Here is a 20,317-nt window from a genome sequence, read left to right as displayed (position 1 = left end):
TCACATATGTGTAAAAGGCCTTGGGGTTTTCCTTATCCTACCCGCCAAAGATTGTTCATGCCCTCTCTTAGCTCTCCTAATCCTTTTCTTCAGTTCCCTCCTGGCTATCTTGTATCCCTCCAATGCCCTGTCTGAACCTTGTTTCCTCAGCCTTACATAAGTCTCCTTTTTCCTCTTAACAAGACATTCAACCTCTCTTGTCAACCATGGTTCCCTCACTCGACCATCGCTTCCCTGCCTGACAGGGACATACATACATATGGGTAGATGCCAGCGTTGTAGCCAGTGTCAGTGCATGGAGTGATTGATTTACATCGTGCAAATTTAGCCATGCTTACTTAGTTTAAGCATGAGATGGGGCAGTTGCAGTGTCCATATGACATCCATAACTACTGAATAGCACAATAGGTATATTCTGTTGCTTAAACATTTATTGTCTATTAAAAAAAAACACCTTAGTGAATTGTTTTATACACAGAAATGAAATGAAAAGAGGAGGAACTTCAGCTTCCAAAACTTTATACACATAAGCCAAATATACACTTTGTTGAGATATACACACAGTCAACACACACCCTGATAGCAAATATTTCCTGCCTGGCACACAATTCCTTTTTTGTTATAGTTCATATATTTCTGAACAACAGCAGCTGAATATTCTGGGCAGGTAAAACAGTGAGACCTATTCTGCAACCCTGTACACTTTATAAACTGATTTCATCTGTACTACTTTCACATTTCACATCTTTTTTTTAAATTTAACGTCACCAAGATTGTGATTGTTGCAAAGAACATGGTTACAGATGTAAGTCCCAATCAATTGTTTCTGGTGCAACCACTGGTCAGCAAGCCCTTACAGGTTTCTGCGCGCAAATCCCTGATTCCATGCACTTTCCTAGGACTCTACCTATTTTGCATGCCCTTAATTTTAAGCACCATTTTGAGAAACAAGTTAATTGTGGGTATACAAAACAGTTGTTTTGGGACGAAAAAGGATTCAGGGAGGTCTGGATTTTATTTGCGTATTCTTCTACCTGCCATGACTGGTGCTTGGGTCCAAATGGCAGCATGAACAAGTGCCTCATGGAGGGTGATGGTATTTTTCAAAGTAACTGGGGTCCAGGCTATTTACAAGCCAACCTCTCAGTTTAGATTCCTCACAATATATTGCTATATGAGATAATACCACACAAAGCTACAGACTTATCATAACAGAGGAGTTCAGATCTTCACGAATTGCATTCATTTTGCAAAATGATCTCTGATCTGGATGGGTGCAAAATACCAAGGTCTCCAGCAATATTGTACACCGTATACATTTTCAAGTCTTTTGCTAATTGTTATATGTCTGCGACTATTATAGGGTGATTTCACAGGGATTCCACAGTCACATTTCTGACCAGGAATTGGGCCCTCAGCAAAGGTCTGTGTTCTCTACCTCCAGCTCCCCTTCCATCTCTCAAAAAGCCAGAACATTTCAACATATTTCATCAGGGTTTCTTCTTCTCTTCAAATGAGCAATAAGTACTGTGTTGAGAATTCACATTGGATTTAAGATTTGGCTGCAGGAAACTGCAGGAGTTGGAAAGTCGCATGTCAACAATGCAATGCCAAATTATTTCTTCCTAAATTGTTCCTGGGACAACTTAGTCGACCTACCACAAAAAATACATAATTAATATCACTGCAGTGATTTAAAAGGCTCGATTTGAGCCCATAAGCTGCTCATCTCTGCATTATTTCATTGCATATCATATAATCAAGTTATGAACCAGGAAAGTGATCTTTCTCCAGCACCTGACTTCGGAGCTGCACTCTTCTGATATATTTCTAGCCTTTATAACAAATGCTAGTCAGTTACACTCTCAATCACAAAAAGCTGCTGACCCCATTGTGTTATCCTGCTTCCATTGCTCAGTTCGCAGTCAAGAGCCCTTGCACAACTGTAACTAAGGAACTCACGACCAGTTAGAAAAGAGTGTGAGCACACTTGATCAGTGATTAGGATGCTCTACGTACTGTATGCAAGGGCTCATAACATAATGGGCTCTCTTTATGCTGGCAAGTGCTGTGAATGGAAGTGAAGCTTTGCCTTCAGCCTGAAGTTATAGGATGTCTAAGACGTCCATCTTTTTTTCCAATCCAGTCTCTTCCTTGCTTCCAAGTTTGCTATCGGAACTTAAATCCTTTTACACACAAGTTGCAGAAACATTAGCTTCTCAATGGTTCCACTCTACTCCCATTGAATGGTTTTCATTTAGTTCCATCCTTTTTCCGTCAACCCCCCTCCCCCCACCATCAACCAACGATTGTTTTCTCAAAGAGAGCAGCAGGTTGCCATTTGCTCCACTTTCGCCAAGTCTGTCAGGAGTTGTTTGATGTGCCGTTTCAGCTGCGGAAGTCGTGCAAGCGGTTCTGGCGATTCAAGATCCCCCGAAAATTCCAGCCAACTTTCCAGAACTAGGAGATTGCACAGGTGGAAGCAAAAGGAAAAAAATAAAAAACTGTGTTACCAATTCAACCGGGAGTTAAACATACAAAAGGGAACTTAGAAAATTAAAAACATATTAGTTTTAACTATAAATAAAAAAGGGAACAAAGGACACATTCCTATGTTAAATATTTTTAGTCATCTTGCTTTGTTGGAGCTTCATATCAGTATTAACACTTCAAAGAAGAATGTTTGCTTTATATTTCCTATTACTATCTTCTCTCCCATGGCGCTATACACAGGTTAATGCCGAGTATCGTCATAACTCAATCCCCATTGTAAGGGATACAATTAATCCTAATGTCACACCATACTTTCACTTGATATTATTAGTAGATAAATAGCACAGTGCCAGGGACTAAGGCTCAATTCCGACCTTGGGTGACTGTGTGAAATATGTATGTTCTCCTCATGTCTGTGTGGGTTTCCTCTGGATGCTCCGGTTTCCTCCCAGTCCAACGATGTGCAAGTTAGGTGGAATGGCCATGCTAAATTGCCCCTTAGTGTCTAAAGGTTTAGGTGGGGTAACAGGGATAATGAGGGAGCTTGGAACTAGGTAGGGTGCTCCTTCGGAGAGTCAATAATAATAATAATTGCTTATTGTCACAAGTAGGCTTCAATGAAGTTACTGTCAAAAGCCCCTGCTGAATGGCCTCCTTGTGCGCTGTAGGGATTCTATTATTCTATGAAAACCTGTAGAATTTTAGGGAGCAGAGTAGATTGGAGTGTACATATTTCTCTGCAGTTCACAAAGAAAAGAAACTGAGACACTACAGTATCACCACTGGGGATAGATAGCATTTCTGCAGCCCATCAGGTTTAACAATTCCTACTGTAAATATGGACACTTAAGTGTGACAGGAACTATGGTTTTGCATGCAATATGTGCAGCCAGTACAGTTGAGAAGTCTGTATCTCAAGTCTGTTTTCCCATTAAGATGATGGTCCTCCCGAGGTTCTTATTTGTATTTCAATGTCTCCCTATACTAATCACTAAGACCTTTTTTAATAAAATAGACAGGAGCATCACGAGCTTCGTGTGGGCAGGGAAAGTTCCGAGAGTAAGGAGGGGGTTCCTTCAGCGTAGTAGGGACAGAGGAGGATTGGCACTACCGAACTTGGGCGATTACTATTGGGCCGCCAATGTGGCAATGATACGTAAATGGATGATGGAGGGTGAGGGAGCGGCGTGGGAAAGACTGGAGAGAAAGTCCTGTAAAGGGACGAGTTTAGAGGCGCTGGTGACGGCGCCGCTACCGATCTCACCTAAAAAGTTTACCACGAACCCGGTGGTGGCGGCAACATTGAATATCTGGGGACAGTGGAGGCGACAGAGAGGGGTGCGGGGAGCCCTGGTGGGGTCCCCAATCAGGAACAACCATAGGTTCGCCCCAGGAAGAATGGATGGAGGATTTCAGAGCTGGTTCCAGTTGGGAATTAGGAGGGTGGGAGATTTATTTATAGATGGGACTTTTGCGAGCTTGGGAGCATTGGAGGAAAAGTATAAGTTGCCCCGGGGAAATTTCTTGAGATATATGCAGGTGAGGGCATTTACTAGACAACAGGTGAGGGAATTTCCATTGCTCCCGACACAGGGGATACAGGACAGGGTGCTTTCAGGGGTGTGGGTCGGAGAGGGCAAGGTGTCAGAGATTTACCGAGAGATGAGGGAAGAGGGGGAGGAGTCGGTGGGCGAACTAAAAGGAAAGTGGGAAGAAGAACTAGGGGAGGAGATAGAGGAGGGTATGTGGGCTGATGCCCTAAGCAGGGTAAATTCCTCTTCCTCATGCGCCAGGCTTAGCCTGATTCAATTTAAGGTGCTACATAGAGCACACATAACGGGAGCAAGATTGAGCAGGTTCTTTGGAGTGGAGGACAAATGTGGGAGGTGTGGCGGGAGCCCGGCAAACCACGCACATATGTTTTGGGCATGCCCGGCACTGGAAGGGTATTGGAAGGGAGTGACGGGAGTGATTTCGCGGGTGGTGAAGGCCCGGGTCAAACCAGGCTGGGGGTTAGCTCTATTTGGAGTTGCGGAAGAGTCGGGAGTGCAGGAGGCGAAAGAGGCCGACGTTGTGGCCTTTGCGTCCCTAGTAGCCCGGCGCAGGATCCTACTCATGTGGAAGGAAGCAAAACCCCCCGGACTGGAGGCCTGGGTAAATGATATGGCGGGGTTCATTAAACTGGAGCAGATAAAGTTTGCCCTGAGAGGATCGGCTCAAGGGTTCACCAGGCGGTGGCAGCCATTTCTCGACTACCTAGGGGAACGTTAGAGGGAAGACAGATGACCAGCAGCAGCAACCCAGGGGGAGGCGGGGGGGGGGGGGGGAGGGGGGGTTTAGTTTAGGTCAAAGATAAAGGGGTTTTGTTACTTGTGTATTGTTTAAAATTTCTGTATTGTTATTGTTGCGTTTGCTTTGTAAGAGGGGAAAAATTGTTGTTTGGGAAAAAAATTTCAATAAAACATTTATAAAAAAAAAAAAAAAAAAGTCTGTTTTCCCATCATTGTTCCATCTTCCTTAATACTCCTGTCAACAGAAATCTATCATCTCAGTCTTGAGGGTTTAAATTGTTCCAGCATTTCTGTGGGAATGAGTTCCAGAATTCCACTACTTCTTGGGGTGAAAATCTTCTTGTTTTCATTTCTAAATGGCATAACTCTAATGTTAAGATTGTGCCACATTGTTCTGGATTCCTCCACCAGAAAAGATAGTTCTACTATATCCACCCTATCCGATTTGCTTATCATTTTAAACAGCTAAATTGGATCGCTCCTCAATCTTCTAAATTTAATGAATTAAAGACCAAATTTATCCAACCTTTAATGCTCAAGTGAATCTGACAAAGTCTCATATTTGACCAGCGGGGAATGTAAAAAGCAGGAAGATTAATAGTCGCAGTGCCAATTTTACCATCCAGCTCTTTCTCAATGAAGTCCATTCTGCTGTTTACTTCATTCTGCACATCCTCAATGTGTGTCAGTAGGTTCAGCTGCCATGGAAACTGTGGATTGACATGCTCCTCTCCTGCCATCCCATCGCAGCTGCCATCATTTGAGACAGTAACCATCTCTTTAATCTCGGTAGACCCCTGTTGTTGATGCAGTGATAGAGAAATAAAGTGGGTTACAGCAGTAAATTATAAGTAAAAGGCTTCGCTCCGTTCAGAGAAAATCAACGGGGGAAGCTCTATTTCTGCAGTCAAAATGATTTCAGCTGATTTCAAAAGCAGCACAATGTGTGAAGGCATCCAGCACAGGGATATTCTGAATTTCATCTCACATTGCGCATACAGAGCAGAGAGTTCCCCGATTTTGAGTACAGGTCTGTGCTGAGATCCTGATCTTTTGGTGCTTTAGATGTTTTGGTGGAGGGAAAAATTGGCTCACTAGCAACCAGCACTAAAAACAATTCCAAGCCGGCTAGCTTTGTGTGGCGTGAATGTTACTTGTCACTTACCAGCCCAAGCCTGGATGTTATCAAAGTCTGGCTGCACATGGGCACGGGCCCCTTCATTACCTGAGGAATTGCAAACGGAGCTGAGCATGGCTTTGAGAAAGCCAGCTGATACTCAAGTGTTCACTTCTGGGTTTGGCATTTGTATAACCACACCGCTGAAAGGGGAGATAGGAATTGGCAGGAAGAAAACACAACAGAACCTGATAAGGAAAGTCAGACTTGCATTTCCAGCACAGCCTCCATGATCCCAGGACATTTGAAAGAACTTTACAGCCAATGAAGCACTTATAGAGTATGGTCACTGTTGGAATGTAGGAAGTGCTGAAACTCGTGCACAGACTTCCACAAACGGCAAAGTGGTAATGACCTGGTAACATGCTTCGTTTTTAGGCAATTACTTTTTTCAGGAATAAATATTGACCAGGACACTGGGTGAAACCCCATGTGCTTCTTCAAAATAGTGTCATAGGATCTTTTACATTCACTTGCGAAGTCAGATCAGGCCTCAGTTTAAGCTCTCACCTGAAAGGTGGCACCTCTGACAGTGCAGCACTCCCTCAGTGCTGCTGCACTGCAGTGTCAACCTAGATTGCGTCATTTGAGAGGGTGATATATTGAAATGAATGTAGAAACCACAACCTTGCGATTCAGAGGTGAGAGGCCACAGCTGACATTCTACAGTAATTCATCCCAAAAAAATGTGAATTACTTGCAGGTAAAGTCTGAGAATTTAAAGGAATCATTGCACCATTGGCTGCAATTCTTAAAAAGTTGGAAAATAGCACTGCTCAGACAAATTTGCACATCAGTGCAAAAGATAAGGTTGAAGCATTGCAATTGTCTTCAGTCAGAAGTGTTGAGTGGATTATCTTTCTCGGTCTCCTCATGAGGCTCCCAGCATCACAGATGCCAATCCTTCGGTCAATTCAATTCACTCCACGTAATGTCAAGAAACAGCTGAAGGCACTGAACACAGCAAAAGCTATGGGCCCTATCAACCATCTGGCAGCACGGTAGCATTGTGGATAGCACAAATGCTTCACAGCTCCAGGGTCCCAGGTTCGATTCCGGCTTGGGTCACTGTCTGTGCGGAGTCTGCACATCCTCCCCGTGTGTGCGTGGGTTTCCTCCGGGTGCTCCGGTTTCCTCCCACAGTCCAAAGATGTGCAGGTTAGGTGGATTGGCCTTGATAAATTGTCCATAGTGTCCAAAATTGCCCTTAGTGTAAGGTGAGGTTACTGGGTTATGGGGATAGGATGGAGGTGTGGACCTTGGGTAGGGTGCTCTTTCTAAGAGCCGGTGCAGACTCGATGGGCCGAATGGCCTCCTTCTACACTGTAAATTCTATGAAATTGCATCTATGAAATTAATACCGGGATTTCCTCAATGCTGAGGACTCATGCTCCAGAACTAGCTTTGCCTCTAGAACATAAAACATACAGTGCAGAAGGAGGCCATTCGGCCCTTCGAGTCTGCACCGACCCACATTAAGTTCTCACTTCCACCCTATCCCCGTAACACAATAACTCCTCCTAACCTTTTTGGACACGAAGGGTAATTTAGCATGGCCAATCCACCTAACCTGCACGTCTTTGGACTGTGGGAGGAAACCGGAGCACCCGGAGGAAACTCACGCACACACGGGGAGAACGTGCAGACTCCTCATAGACAGTGACCCAGCGGGGAATCAAACCTGGGACCCTGGCGCTGTGAAGCCACAGAACTATCCACTTGTGCTACCGTGCTGCCCTTCTCTAGTCAAGATGTTGTGGTACAGCTACCAGCCAATGTGGAAAAGGGCCCAGATATGTCCATAAAAAGCAAGACAGACCCAATTCAGCCTATTACCATCCCATAATCTATTCTTGATCAAATGGTGGATTGTGTTGTCAACAGTGCTATCAAGCAGCACTTACTCACCATGACCTGCTCCTAGGGTCAGTTTGGGTTCTGTCAGGTCACTCAGTTCCAAACCTCATTATACCCTTGATCCAAACTGGGAGAAAAGAACTGAACTCAAGAAGTGAGCTGAAAGTTACTGCCCTTGACATCAAGGCAGCATTTAACTGAGTGTGGCATTAATGAGCCCGAACAAAACTGAAGTCAATGGTATTCAGGGGGGAAACTGCACTGCTTGGAGTCATGCCTATGTGATAGACTCTAAGACATCACACTGTATACTTTTATAAAATATATATAGATACCTTCATGGCTATTTCTAAAATTTTAAAAGCTGAACCAAGATCCTTAAAATGACTGAAAGTGTGTTTGTCTGTGACCCCAGGACAAAGCATGAGGGCAGCACGGTAGCATAGTGATTAGCACAATTGCTTCACAGCTCCAGGGTCCCAGGTTCGATTCCCGGCTTGGGTCACTGTCTGTGCAGAGTCTGCACGTTCTCCCTGTGTGTGTGTGAGTTTTCTCCAGGTGCTCCGGTTTCCTCCCATAGCCCAAAGATGTACAGGTTAGGTGGATTGGCCATGCTAAATTGCCCTTAGTGTCCAAAATTGCCCTTAGTGTTGGGTGGGGTTACTGGGTTATGGGGATAGGGTGGAGGTGTGCGCTTGGGTAGGGTGCTCTTTCCAATAGCCGGTGCTGACTCGATGGGCCGGATGGCCTCCTTCTGCACTGTAAATTCTATGAAAAAAGAAGCCACTTTGCAGTTTCGGAAATCTCACACCTAATTCTCTCTGAGGAGCCACTAGTGACCTTCTGTGGATGGTACAGCCCAACTTCGAAGTGAGCTATACAAAGACCACCTGCATTTAATAACCCAGGCTGGCCAGAAGGAGATGGATCGTCTGCTAAGATAAAAGCCCTGCATCCTTTTAATTCCTAATGGCTATTCCTAATGGCTAAGACACTTTGGAATCCAGCCAATGGATACACATCCTTTGGAAAAGATAGTGGAGAGTGGGAGTCATGTGACATGGACCTCGGCTTGTGGAACAAGTAATACTGTTTGCATAGCTGTCTTATTAACTGCATAGGTCAGTCTCCTGTTTACTATCAAACTGGCAGCTTCACAAAAAAGGAGCTCTGCCAATATTGAATGCCTAACCCTATCTACATTGTTTCTGCTGGAAGTTCTGTGCCATCGCTTACACAACAGATTAAACTCTGCATGCTTATCTCGTCGTGTGAAGGCAACACCACTGGAACAGTGAATTCTACATCGGTTTTCAGCTTGCTGACCTCTGTGAAGGAATACCTCATTGGACTTTGATTCTGGACTCCGGAACCTACATGAAACAACATTTATTTCTGCTGTGGTCTCTGTCAATCTTTACCCCTGTCTTTACTATGTGAAGGTAAAGGGAACAATGCAAACTCTTTTTCACTAACCCTTTGAGTTCACCCTATCATGAGTTTGCTGTGGGGTTATTACTAGAAAATCACAAGAAAACTGAGGGGTTGGGAAATATGCTACTGATTATAAAGAGGGAAACAAATCAAAACACCTTTCTGTTTACTGACCGGTGGGGAGAGGAGAAATTTAAATTACCGCCTTCTCTGCCTCCTGTCTTTAAAACCTAGCATAAAGCAAGATGGTCGTGGCTATTGGAGATCAATCATCTCAGTCCCAGGACACCGTTGTAGGAGTTACTTAGGGTAGAGTCCTACTCCCCATCATCTCAGCTGCTTCAGCAATGTACTTTCCTCCATCATAAGGTCAGATGTGGGAATGTTTGCTGATGATTGCATAATGTCCCGCACCGTTTTCAACTCCTCAGATACTGAAGCAGTCCACACCCAAATGCATCAAGCCTTCAGGTGACTGCCAGTGTGGAGTTTGTACGTTCTCCCGGTGTCTGCGCGGGTTTCCTCCAGGTGCTCCGGTTCCCTCCCACAGTCCAAAGATGTGCAAGTTAGGTGGATTGGCCATGCTAAAATTGCCCCTCAGTGTTCAAAAGATGTGCATGTTAGATGGGGTTACAAGGATAGGGTGGGGGAGGGGGCCTGTGTGGGGTGGTCTTTCGGAAGTTGGTGCAGGCTCGATGGGCCGAATGGTCTCCTTCTGCACTGTAGGGATTCTATGGTACTATGGACCTGGACAACATTTAGGCTTGGACTGATAAGTGACACTTAATATTCAGCCAGATAAGGATCAGGCAATGACCATCTCCACCATGCAATAATCTAACCATCTCCCCTTGACATTCAATGGCATTACAATCGCTGAACCCCCACTATCAAAATCCAGGGCATATCATTGACAAGGAACTGAACTGGACCAGCAGGGCGGCACGATTGCATAGTGTTAGCACTGCTGCCTCACAGCGCCAGGGACCCGGGTTCGATTCCAGCCTTGGGTCACTGTCTTTGTGGAGTTTGTACGTTCTCCCTGTATCTGAGTGGGTTTCCCCCTGTTTCCTCACACAGTCCAAAGATGTGCAGGTTAGGTGGATTGACCATGATAAATTGGGCCCTCGTGTCCAGGGAGGGGCAGGTTAAGTTATGGGGTTACGGGGATAGGGGGGAGTGGGCATGGGTAGAGTGCTCATTCGAAGGGCCGGTGCAGACTCGATGGGCTGAATGGTCGCCTTCTGCACTGTAGGGATTCTATGATATAAATACTGTGGCTGCAAGTGCAGGCAGAAGCTGGGAATTCTGTGGAGAGTAACTTACCTCCTGACTCCCCAAAGCCTGGCCACCATCTACAAGGCACAAGTCAGGTGTGTGATGGAATATTCTCTATTTGTCTGACTTACTCAAGAAGCTCGACACCATCCAGGACAAAGCAACCCCCTTGATTGGCACTCCATCCACCACCTTAAATACTCACTCCCTCCACTACTGGTGTACAGTGGCAGCAGTGTGTATCATCTGCAAGATGCACAACAGCAACTCATCAAGGCTCTTTGACAGCACCTTCCAAACCTGCAAAATCACCTAGAAGGACAACGGAATATAGCAAGTTCCCCTCCAAGCCGCACATCATTCTGACTTGGAACTATATTGCCACTTGTTCATTGTTGCCAGGTCAAAATGGTTAAAGGAGGTGGCTCATCTCCGTCCCTCAAGGGCAATAAATGCTGGTTTGCCACTTTCCGTGAAATAACTTTTAAAAAATCACCTTCAGAGGAAATTCATCCAACCTCCAGACTTAAAAGCACGGTCACTGGATAGTGACCCATAGTGGGAAGCCCGCCTGATATTCTCCCTAACCCAAAGGCACTGAGACAAATTGTGGGGCATCCCTGATTAGATTCGCTAACTCAGTATGGGCCAGAGATTGAATCCTGTTTCCAATTTAAAATTCTCACCTCTGTGTTTAAATCCCTCCATTGGCTCGCCCCTTGCTACTGCTGCAACCTTCTTCACAAGCTGGGCGGTCATTAGTTTCTGATCACCCCCTCCTTGAAGCACCTTGGCTTTTTTTGAAAGGTAATGGACACTGTATAAATGCCCACTGTTGCATGGAGTAGCAATTGCATTATAAGTGATGCTGAAGCCCCCACCTGTGGGGATGTCTTTCAATTGATGCAGCTAATGTGGAGGAACCAAATTACAAGCAACATCGAAAAACCTAAAGAGGAGGTATAACAAAATTGTGAGCTAACGAAACAGCAAATACAACAACATACCTGTCCAGATAGACAGTCCTCTTCCTGAATAGTGCACCATTCAGTTGTCTTGAATGCAGGACTCTGATCTTCTTCATATTCTAAACTATTGGTATCTTCATCCTCTGAGCTGTCTTGATCTATTGTGGTGTTTTGCTCCAGGCTGCAGACCTGGGGCTTCTGGTAGCTATGCTCGCTGGTGATGTAGGCGCCCTCTACTCTTTCGCTGGGACTCGATCTTTCTCTATGTCTCTGATTATGACAGGTATTTTCAGGCTGCTGGAGACCGTCCATATGTTCCGTGTCCTTATTTTCTCCTGTAGTTTGCTCTTGAGTCGTCTTGATGCATGATTGAGCCCAGAGATGTAGATCAGGATGCTTTTTGCTCCTTGAGGTTGAAAAGACAGGAAGATGTCACACCACTATAGTTCTCCAAGACTGCGTGAAGACAACTAGCTGTATCATAACATCTTTTGCAAATGCTATAATTGTAGCCTGTTCAATCATAACATCAAGACAGAGCAGTAACAACAGATATGCCCAATTCAATATGCGTTTTACTCAAGACAACCATAGAGTAATTGGTCAGAGTAAGAAAAAAATAAGATTTCTTGGTTGAGTCTGAGGTATGTTATTCGTGTACACGAGCATGAAATTATATTCTGCATTTAATTTCTCGTAATGTTTCGTCGACATAAAAATACACACTAACGTGACAACTTCTATGTCTACAATCCTCAAACTGGTCATAGATCACATCTGAATCATAGAATCCTTACAGTGCAGAAGGAGGCCATTCAGCCCATCGAATCTGCACCGGCCAATGGAAAGAGCACTCTATTTAAGCCCATATGTGGACTCAAAACGGTAACTCTATTTTCTCTCTCCACAGATGCTACCAGACCTGCTGAGATTTTCCAGCATTTTCTGTTTTTATGATTAACCATTCTCTGCTGTGGGAGTTCTGCGTAGTTCCACTTTGCATTCACTGTGCAAGATTCACATTGGTGTGAGCAGTTTGAGGTTGGCGCTGATGCTAAACCTGGATCGTGTATAGTTAATGTTGCAATCCAAACTGATAACAGCAAAGTGCAACAAGCCTTATTCCTCTTAAAGAAATCTCACTCTCTTTGTGTATCAGGCGTGTCTTGACTCTGATTCATGGAGCATTTAAACAGCTACAGCTTAGGTGTAAAGCAAAACCGTGTTATCATTATCACTGATGCTGTAATTGAAGTCTATGTTGACGTGCCTGTGTTGATACATATACTTACTGGAGAGTATTGATTTTCATTTGAAGTCCACGGAGCACTTCAGTCACACTGTACACATCAGCCAGGAGCTGGTGTGTTGATACTATTTTCTTAGAATTCTGCTGGGAATAATTCTCCTTCAGGAAGGACAGTCCATACATATGACCATTCTTTAACCATTCCTTGTCGTAGCAATATTTGGCACTCCAATTCTGACCTCCAGGAATAAAGGACATTTTAATTATGTAACATCCCGCTTCTATCCTCTGGATGCCTCAAAATACTTTACATTCAACGAGCTACGTCTGAAAGTGCACCGAGCAGATCTACGAGAACGATACCCCAGGGACTAAGGCTTCAGTTACATGGAGAGATTTGGGATTATTCTCCTTGAGCGTAGCAGGTTAAAGGAAAATTTTACAGAGGTGTTCAAAATTACAAAACATCCTGACATGGCAAATAATGTGACCACTGGCAGGAGGGTTGGTAACCAGAGGGCACAGATTTAAGATAATTGGCAAAACAATCAGAGGGGACCAGAAGGGATTTTTTTAATGCAGGGAATTATGATGATCGGAAATGCATGGCTTGAAAGGAGAGGAGAGGCAAATTTAATAGTAACTTTCAAAATGCAAATTTGCAGGCATACAGCAAAGGATGATGGCTGAGTGGACTGCTCTTTGAAGAGCAGGGACAGGCGTGATGACCTGAATGGCCTCCTTCTTTGCTGAAATTCCAGTTGCTGCTGTTGTAAGAAGAGGAAGCCAATTGAGGCATCTAACCCGCCAAACAGCAAATGAGATGAATCATCAGCTGAACTGTTTTGAGAAAGAATTAAGGGAAGAATGTTGGCCAGGGCACCGAGAGAACTTAATGCTTTGTTCCCTCAGTTGTGTCAACAGAATATCTAATATTCATGGCAAGAGGAAAGATAGAAACATAGAAAATAGGAGCAGGAGGAGGCCACTCAGCCCTTCGAGCCTGCTTCGCCATTCATTATGATCATGATTGATCATCCAGTTCAATAGCCTGTTCAAGCCTTCCCCACATATCCTTTCATCCCCTTCGCGTAAGTGCTAGACCTAACTGCTCCTTGAAAGCATACAATGTTTTGGCTTCAACTACTTCCTGTGTAAACAAATTCCACAGGCTCACCACTTTCTGGGTGAAGAAATTTGCCCTCATCTCTGTCCTAAATGCTGTACCCCATATCCTCAGACTGTGATCCCTGGTTCTGGACACACCCACCATCGGAAACATCCTTCTCGCATCTACCGTATCTAGTCCTGTTAGAATTTTATAGGTTTCTATGAGATCCACCCTTATTCTTCTGAACTCCAGTGAATACAATCCTAACTGACTCAATCTCTCTTCATACTTCCGTCCTGCCATCCAAGGAATCAGTCTTGTAAACCTAGGCTACAGTCCTTCTGGAGCAAGAACATCCTTCCTCAGATAAGGAGACCAAAACTGCACACAGTATTCCGGGTATGGCCTCAACAAGGCTTTCTATAATTGCAGCAAGCCATCCCTGCTCCTGTACATAGAACATACAGTGCAGAAGGAGGCCATTCCGCCTATCGAGTCTGCACCGACCCACTTAAGCCCTCATTTCCACTCTATCCCCATAACCCAATAACCCCTCCTAACCTTTTTGGACACTAAGGGCAATTTCGCATGGCCAATCCACCAAACCTGTACGTCTTTGGACTGTGGGAGGAAACCGGAGCACCCGGAGGAAACCCACGCAGACACGGGGAGAACGTGCCGACTCCACACAGACAGTGACTCACCGGGTAATCGAACCTGGGACCCTGGCGCTGTGAAGCCACAGTGCTAGCCACGTGTGCTACCTGAATCCTCTTGCTGTGAAGGCCAACATATCATTTGCTTTCCTTACCGCCTGCTGCACCTTCATGCTTACCTTCAGCGACTTGTGTACTTCGACACACCAGTCTTGCTGCACATTCCCCTCTCCTAATGTATGGCCATTCAGATAGTAGACTGGCTTCTAGTTTTTGCTACCAAATTGGATACCCTCACATTTCTCCAAATTATACTGTAGCTGCCACCTATTTTCCCACGCACTCAACTTGTCCAAATCACATTGAAGGATCTCTGCATCCACCTCACAGCTCACCCTCCCACCCAGCTTTGAGTCATCGGCAAATTTGGAGATATTACATTTTGTCCCCTCATCTAAATCATTTATATAAGGGCAGCATGATGGCACAGTGGCTAGCACTGCTGTCTCACGGCACCGAGGTTCCAGGTTCGATCCACATCCAGGCTTTACGTCACTGACCGTGTGGAGTTTGCACATTCTCTCCATGTTTGCGTGGGTTTCGCCCCCACAACCCAAAGATGTGCAGGGTAGGTGGATTGGCCACTCTAAATTGCCCCTTAATTGGAAAAAATTAATTGGGTACTCTAAATTTAAAAAAGAAAATCAGTTATATATACTGTGAATAGCTGGTGGCCTAGCACCGATCCCTGCTGTACCTCACTAGTCACTGCCTGCCATTTGGAAAAAGACCCGTTAATTCCTACTCTTTGTTTCCTGTCTGCCAACCAGTTTTCTGTCCATCTCAATACATTACCCCTAATCCCATGCACTCTAATTTTACACACTAATCTCTCATATGGAACTTTGTCAAAAGCCTTTTGAAAGTCCAAATGTACCACATTCACTGACTCCCCCTCGTCAATTCTGCAAGTTAGCTACTCAAAGAATTCCAGTAGATTTGTCAAGCATGATTTCCCCTTGAAAAATCCATGCTGATCTGTCCAATCCTGCCACTGTTTTCTAAGTGCTCTGCTAAAAATCTTTGATGATGGATTCTAGAATTTTCCCCACTCCCAACGCCATGCTGACTAGTCTATAATTCTCTGTTTTCTCTCTCCCTCACTCTCTTTTTAAATAAATTAACAATTTTTTTCTCCTTATCTTTTCCTTCTCTTTTAAAAATTCCACATGAAAATATAACCCTGTCAGTAACTGAATAATTGCACTTCGATTGCTTGCTGTTATATTACTACCATAGGTTTAATTTTACTCATACTTTCAACCTTCACAAACCACCAGGATTTCCATTATATATCAAGTGAGTAGATAGGGAGGAATTGTCAGATGAAGCTGTTCCTTTTTACAGGATATGTGATCCGTGCTGGGCCCCCTGTTATTTGTCATTTATATAAATGACATAGATGACTATGTGGGGGTGGGATCAGTAAGTTTGCAGATGATACAAAGATAGGTTGGGTGGTTGACAGTGAGGTTCGAAACCCAAAAATACCTCAATAAACTGTTTATTAAAAAAAACCAGTGAGGTTCAGTGTCTTGGGTACAGGAAGATATAGACAGGATGGTCAAATGGGCGGATAAGTGGCAGATGGAATTTAACCCTGAAAAGTGTGAGGTGATACACTTTGGAAGGAGTAATTTAACAAGGAAGCATACTATGAAAAGTCTGACATTGGGAAGTTCCGTAGAACAAAGGGACCTTGCCGTGTTTATCCGTAGATCTCTGAAGGCAGTAGGGCAAGTTAATAGGGTGGTGAAAAAGGCATATGGGACACTCGCTTTTATCAATCGGGGCATAGATTACAAAAGCAGGGAGGTCATGGTGGAGTTATATAGAACATTGGTGAGGCCACAAATGGGGTACTGTGTGCAATTCTGGTCACCACATTATAGGAAGGATGTGATTGCACTGGAGGGGGTGCAGAGAAGATTCACCAGGATGTTGCCTGGGATGGAACATTTGAGTTATGAAGGGAGATTGATGGGTTGTTTTCCCTGTAACAGAGAAGACTGAGGGGTGACCTCAGCATGGTAGCATAGTGGTTAGCACAGTTGCTTTGCAGCTCCAGGGTCCCAGGTTCGATTCCCGGCTGAGTCACTGTCTGTGCGGAGTCTGCACGTTCTCCCCGCGTCTGTGTGGGTTTCCTCCGGGTGCTCCGGTTTCCTCCCACAGTCCAAAGATGTGCGGATTAGGTGGATTGGCCATGCTAAATTGCCCTTCGTGTCCAAAAAATGTTAAGTGGGGGTTACTGGGATAGGGTAGATACGTGGACATCAGTCGGGTGCTCTTTGTAAGGGCCGGTGCAGACTCGATGGGCCGAATGGCCTCCTTCTGCACTGTAAAGTCTATGATTCTGTGACCTGATTGAGGTGTACAAGATTATGAGGGGATGGACAGGGTGGATAGGAATCAATGGTTCTCTTAGTTGAATGATTAGTTACGCAGGGATACAAGTTCAAAGTGAGGGGTGGAAGGTTTTGGGAGCATTTTTACCCAGAGTGGTGACGATCTGGAATGCACTGCCTAGGAGGGTGGCAGAGGCAGGATGCCTCACATCCTTTAAAAGGTACCTGGTTGAGTATTTGGCACGCGATAACATTCAAGGGTATGGGCCAAGTGCTGGCCAGTGGGATTAGGTGGGCAGGTCAGGGCGTTTCATGCATGGTGCAGACTCAATGGGCCAAGGGCCTCTTCTGCACTGTAGTATTCCATGATATCTTTGTTGAGTTAACTTCCGGTTCGCTGGTACTCAAGCTTCACTCTGTACAACATCCTTAATGTTCAATTTGACCATAGCTGAGCTTCTGAACGTATGTTCCCTCAATCACAAAGATGACCTACTTCCACTTCAACCTGTTTTATCCCTTGACTTAGGCCATCCGAACCCCACAATCACGTTTGTATTACATCCAGACTCAATTATTCTATTCCTCTCCTCACCCTTCCTTACTTCTCCAGCCCAACAACATTGCAAGGCATCTTCAGGGGGATGAAGTCTTGTTAAAACTGTACAGGACATTGATAAGGCCACACCTGGAGTATTGAGTACAGTTTAATAAAGGATGTAGTTGTATTGGAGATGCCCTCCTTCTGCACTGTAGGAATTCTATGGAAAGACTATGGAAAGGTTCATCAGTTGTTTTTTTTAGGATGAAGGAGTTGTCTTATGAGGAAAGTCTGAACACAGGTTGCATCTATATCCATTGAAGTTTAGAAGAATGAGAGGTGAACTTATTGAAGATATGTGTAGTGGCACTCAATAGAGATCAGAGATGACTTAACCAGAGTTAGTCCACCTAAAGGTACATTAAAATCTCTGATAAAATAAACAAAAATTGAAGCTTTCATCAGTGGAGAAAATTACATTTTTGAAATTGCAATTTCAGTAAGAATTCAATCAAAATTCTGAAACCTTTTTGCAGGGTGAAAAGTGTAAGAACCCAAGCAAAATACTGCAGCTGCTAGAAATCCATAATAAAAACAGAAAATGCTGGAAATATTCAGCACGTCAGGCAATTTCTGTGCAGTGGGAAACAGAGTTCACCTTTCAGGTTGATGATGTGACCCTGGAGCTGTGAAGCAAAAATGCTAACCACTGTGCTGCCCCATCTGGTGACGGAACGACAGAACTGCACCAACCCGAATTCCTTGAGCAAACCTATTCGCAGAGGCCGCAACCACAATAGTGATGACTCACTTCAAACTTTTCCCTTTAATCCCCATTTTTTTCTGATTCTCTTCAACCCTTACTTTGTGTCTGTCTTGTGTGTGTCTCGGTAGGGGGACGGACGGGGTTTGGGGAATAGGCAGATTGGTAGACCACTGTTCTGTTTTAAATTCATATTTTCCACTTGTTATTCATAAACAATTTGTTAATGTTTTACTTATAAATCTGGTGTCTGTAACTCATTGGAGCAGTCGAGAGTTAAAGACCTCAGGAAAAAACAAATCATTGGTTAATTCACCAATGTTGGGACTCCGGAGTTTGTGGGGCCGGATCTGATCGCACACTCGCCCAGGGTGTCATAACATCTCTCCACAGATGCTGCCTGACCTGCTAAGTATTACCAGCATTGTCTGTTTTCATCTTACATAAAAACCATATGCAATGCTGCACAACTAAATGATTTCACATCGGACATTTAAAGCCAGTGCAGGGAGGAAACTTTCCTTCATCAGTTTGTTAACCAAACAATGTATTTAAATTATTAACTTTGAATAGATATGCAGGTGTTCACAATTATTTTACCTTGTGTACCATCTTTTGAGGTAGACAAATAGCTATCCAGTGAAACAGCAACATTTTAATATATAATTAAGAATCCATTCTAAATGCATTTCCAAAATAGCGACATAAAGAGGATAATTTTTATTTGAGATGCACCAACAGCTTAAATCTGGTATTAGCAGATACCTGGAGGATCCCGGCAGATGTAGCAGATATATTGATCTGGAATGCTGTCTTCCAGTAACCCCATACAGATGCTGTGCTGCCAGCAAAGGCACTCTTCACACTTCAATGAGTGGGAGACAGCAGAAAATAAAACACAAAAGAAATTAACAAGGACCAACAAAAGACAAGAAAATCCAAAATCATGCTAAAATGCAGTACATTATTATTTCATTCCTAGTTTATGCTTTCAAGTTCATCGCTAGGCCACCGCCTCTCAACTTTTCTCTCGGAATATACTGACACACCTGGGAATGGCACTATTAAGGCCTGAAAAACAGCATCAACTACCCAAAAGGAACAAATACAGAGCAAAAATACATATGCATATTTATACTGCAGGGCTATGGGGAAAGAGGAGAGTGGGTCTCCTTGGACAGCTCTTTCACAGAACTGACAGAGGTACAATGGGCCGAATATCCACCTTTGTGCTTAATCTATATTATAAGCAAATTTTAAAACATATAGAAAATAACATTTATGAGGGATTGTGATTATATGTGTGGCATGCCTGGTTCCAAGTAGACAAATATCAAAAGGCCTTGAGGTCACATCCTTTCACCTTCGCAACATGAAAGGGAAATACTGAGGGTGCTAGAAATCTGGAATAAAATCAGACAAGGCCGGAAAATCATGGAATGGTTACAGAACAGAAAGAGGCCATTAGGCCTGTCATGTCCATGCTGATTCTCTGAAAGAGCAGCTCAGTTAGTCCCACACACCCATCCTTCCCACGTAGGCCTGAAAAATCTTTCTCTTCATATAATTATCTAATTTCCTTTTGGGCACCACGTTTGAATCTGCCTCCAACACATGCTCAGGTTGTGCATTCCAGATTCTAACAACCATTGAGTAAAAACATTTTTTTTCTCACGTTACCTTTGATCTTTTTGCAAGTCACAATTTCCAAATTGGTGTCCTCTGACGCTCGAGGTTTCCGCCAATGGGGTAATTTTCTCTTTAACCACTATGCCTTGCTCTCATGATTTTGAATACCTCTGTCCAATCTCATCTTAACTTTCTCTTCTCTAAGGAGTACAACCCCAGTTTCTCCACCTAACTTAAGCCCTTCATTCCTGTGACCATCCTCGTAATTATTTTCCGCACGCTTTCTAATGCCTTCACTTTCGACCTAAAGTGTGGTGCCCAGAATTGGACGCGATTCTCTATTTGGGGGACCGACTGTGTTTTAGAGAGGCCCACTATAACTTACTTGCTTTTGTAACCTGGTTCTCTATTTATAAAGCCACGGTTCCGGTATTATTAACGATTGCATTATTAATCGCTTTCTCA

At 44.1% G+C, this 20,317-nt stretch overlaps 1 protein-coding gene across 4 annotated transcripts in view; it reads right to left on the bottom strand.

The window, feature by feature from the left end:
• Positions 1-413: 413 nt before the first annotated feature.
• Positions 414-20,317, bottom strand: part of phf20l1 (PHD finger protein 20 like 1) — a 208,469-nt gene continuing 188,565 nt past the window's right edge. For all 4 annotated transcript variants that reach the window (XM_072468230.1, XM_072468229.1, XM_072468231.1 and 1 more), the window contains 5 exons: positions 18,989-19,088; positions 12,791-12,986; positions 11,538-11,904; positions 5,404-5,581; positions 414-2,460 (listed from right to left, as the gene is read on the bottom strand). In XM_072468230.1, coding sequence (XP_072324331.1) covers positions 2,318-2,460; positions 5,404-5,581; positions 11,538-11,904; positions 12,791-12,986; positions 18,989-19,088 — 984 coding nt within the window. In that variant the 3' untranslated portion in view covers positions 414-2,317. The remainder of the gene's footprint in view (positions 2,461-5,403; positions 5,582-11,537; positions 11,905-12,790; positions 12,987-18,988; positions 19,089-20,317) is intronic.

Source organism: Scyliorhinus torazame, chromosome 11 (genome assembly GCF_047496885.1).
Source record: "Scyliorhinus torazame isolate Kashiwa2021f chromosome 11, sScyTor2.1, whole genome shotgun sequence".
In the NCBI taxonomy this organism is placed as follows: Eukaryota; Metazoa; Chordata; class Chondrichthyes; order Carcharhiniformes; family Scyliorhinidae; genus Scyliorhinus; species Scyliorhinus torazame.
Note: the sequence above shows the minus strand (reverse complement) of the source record. Positions and strands in the feature narration are given on the sequence as shown.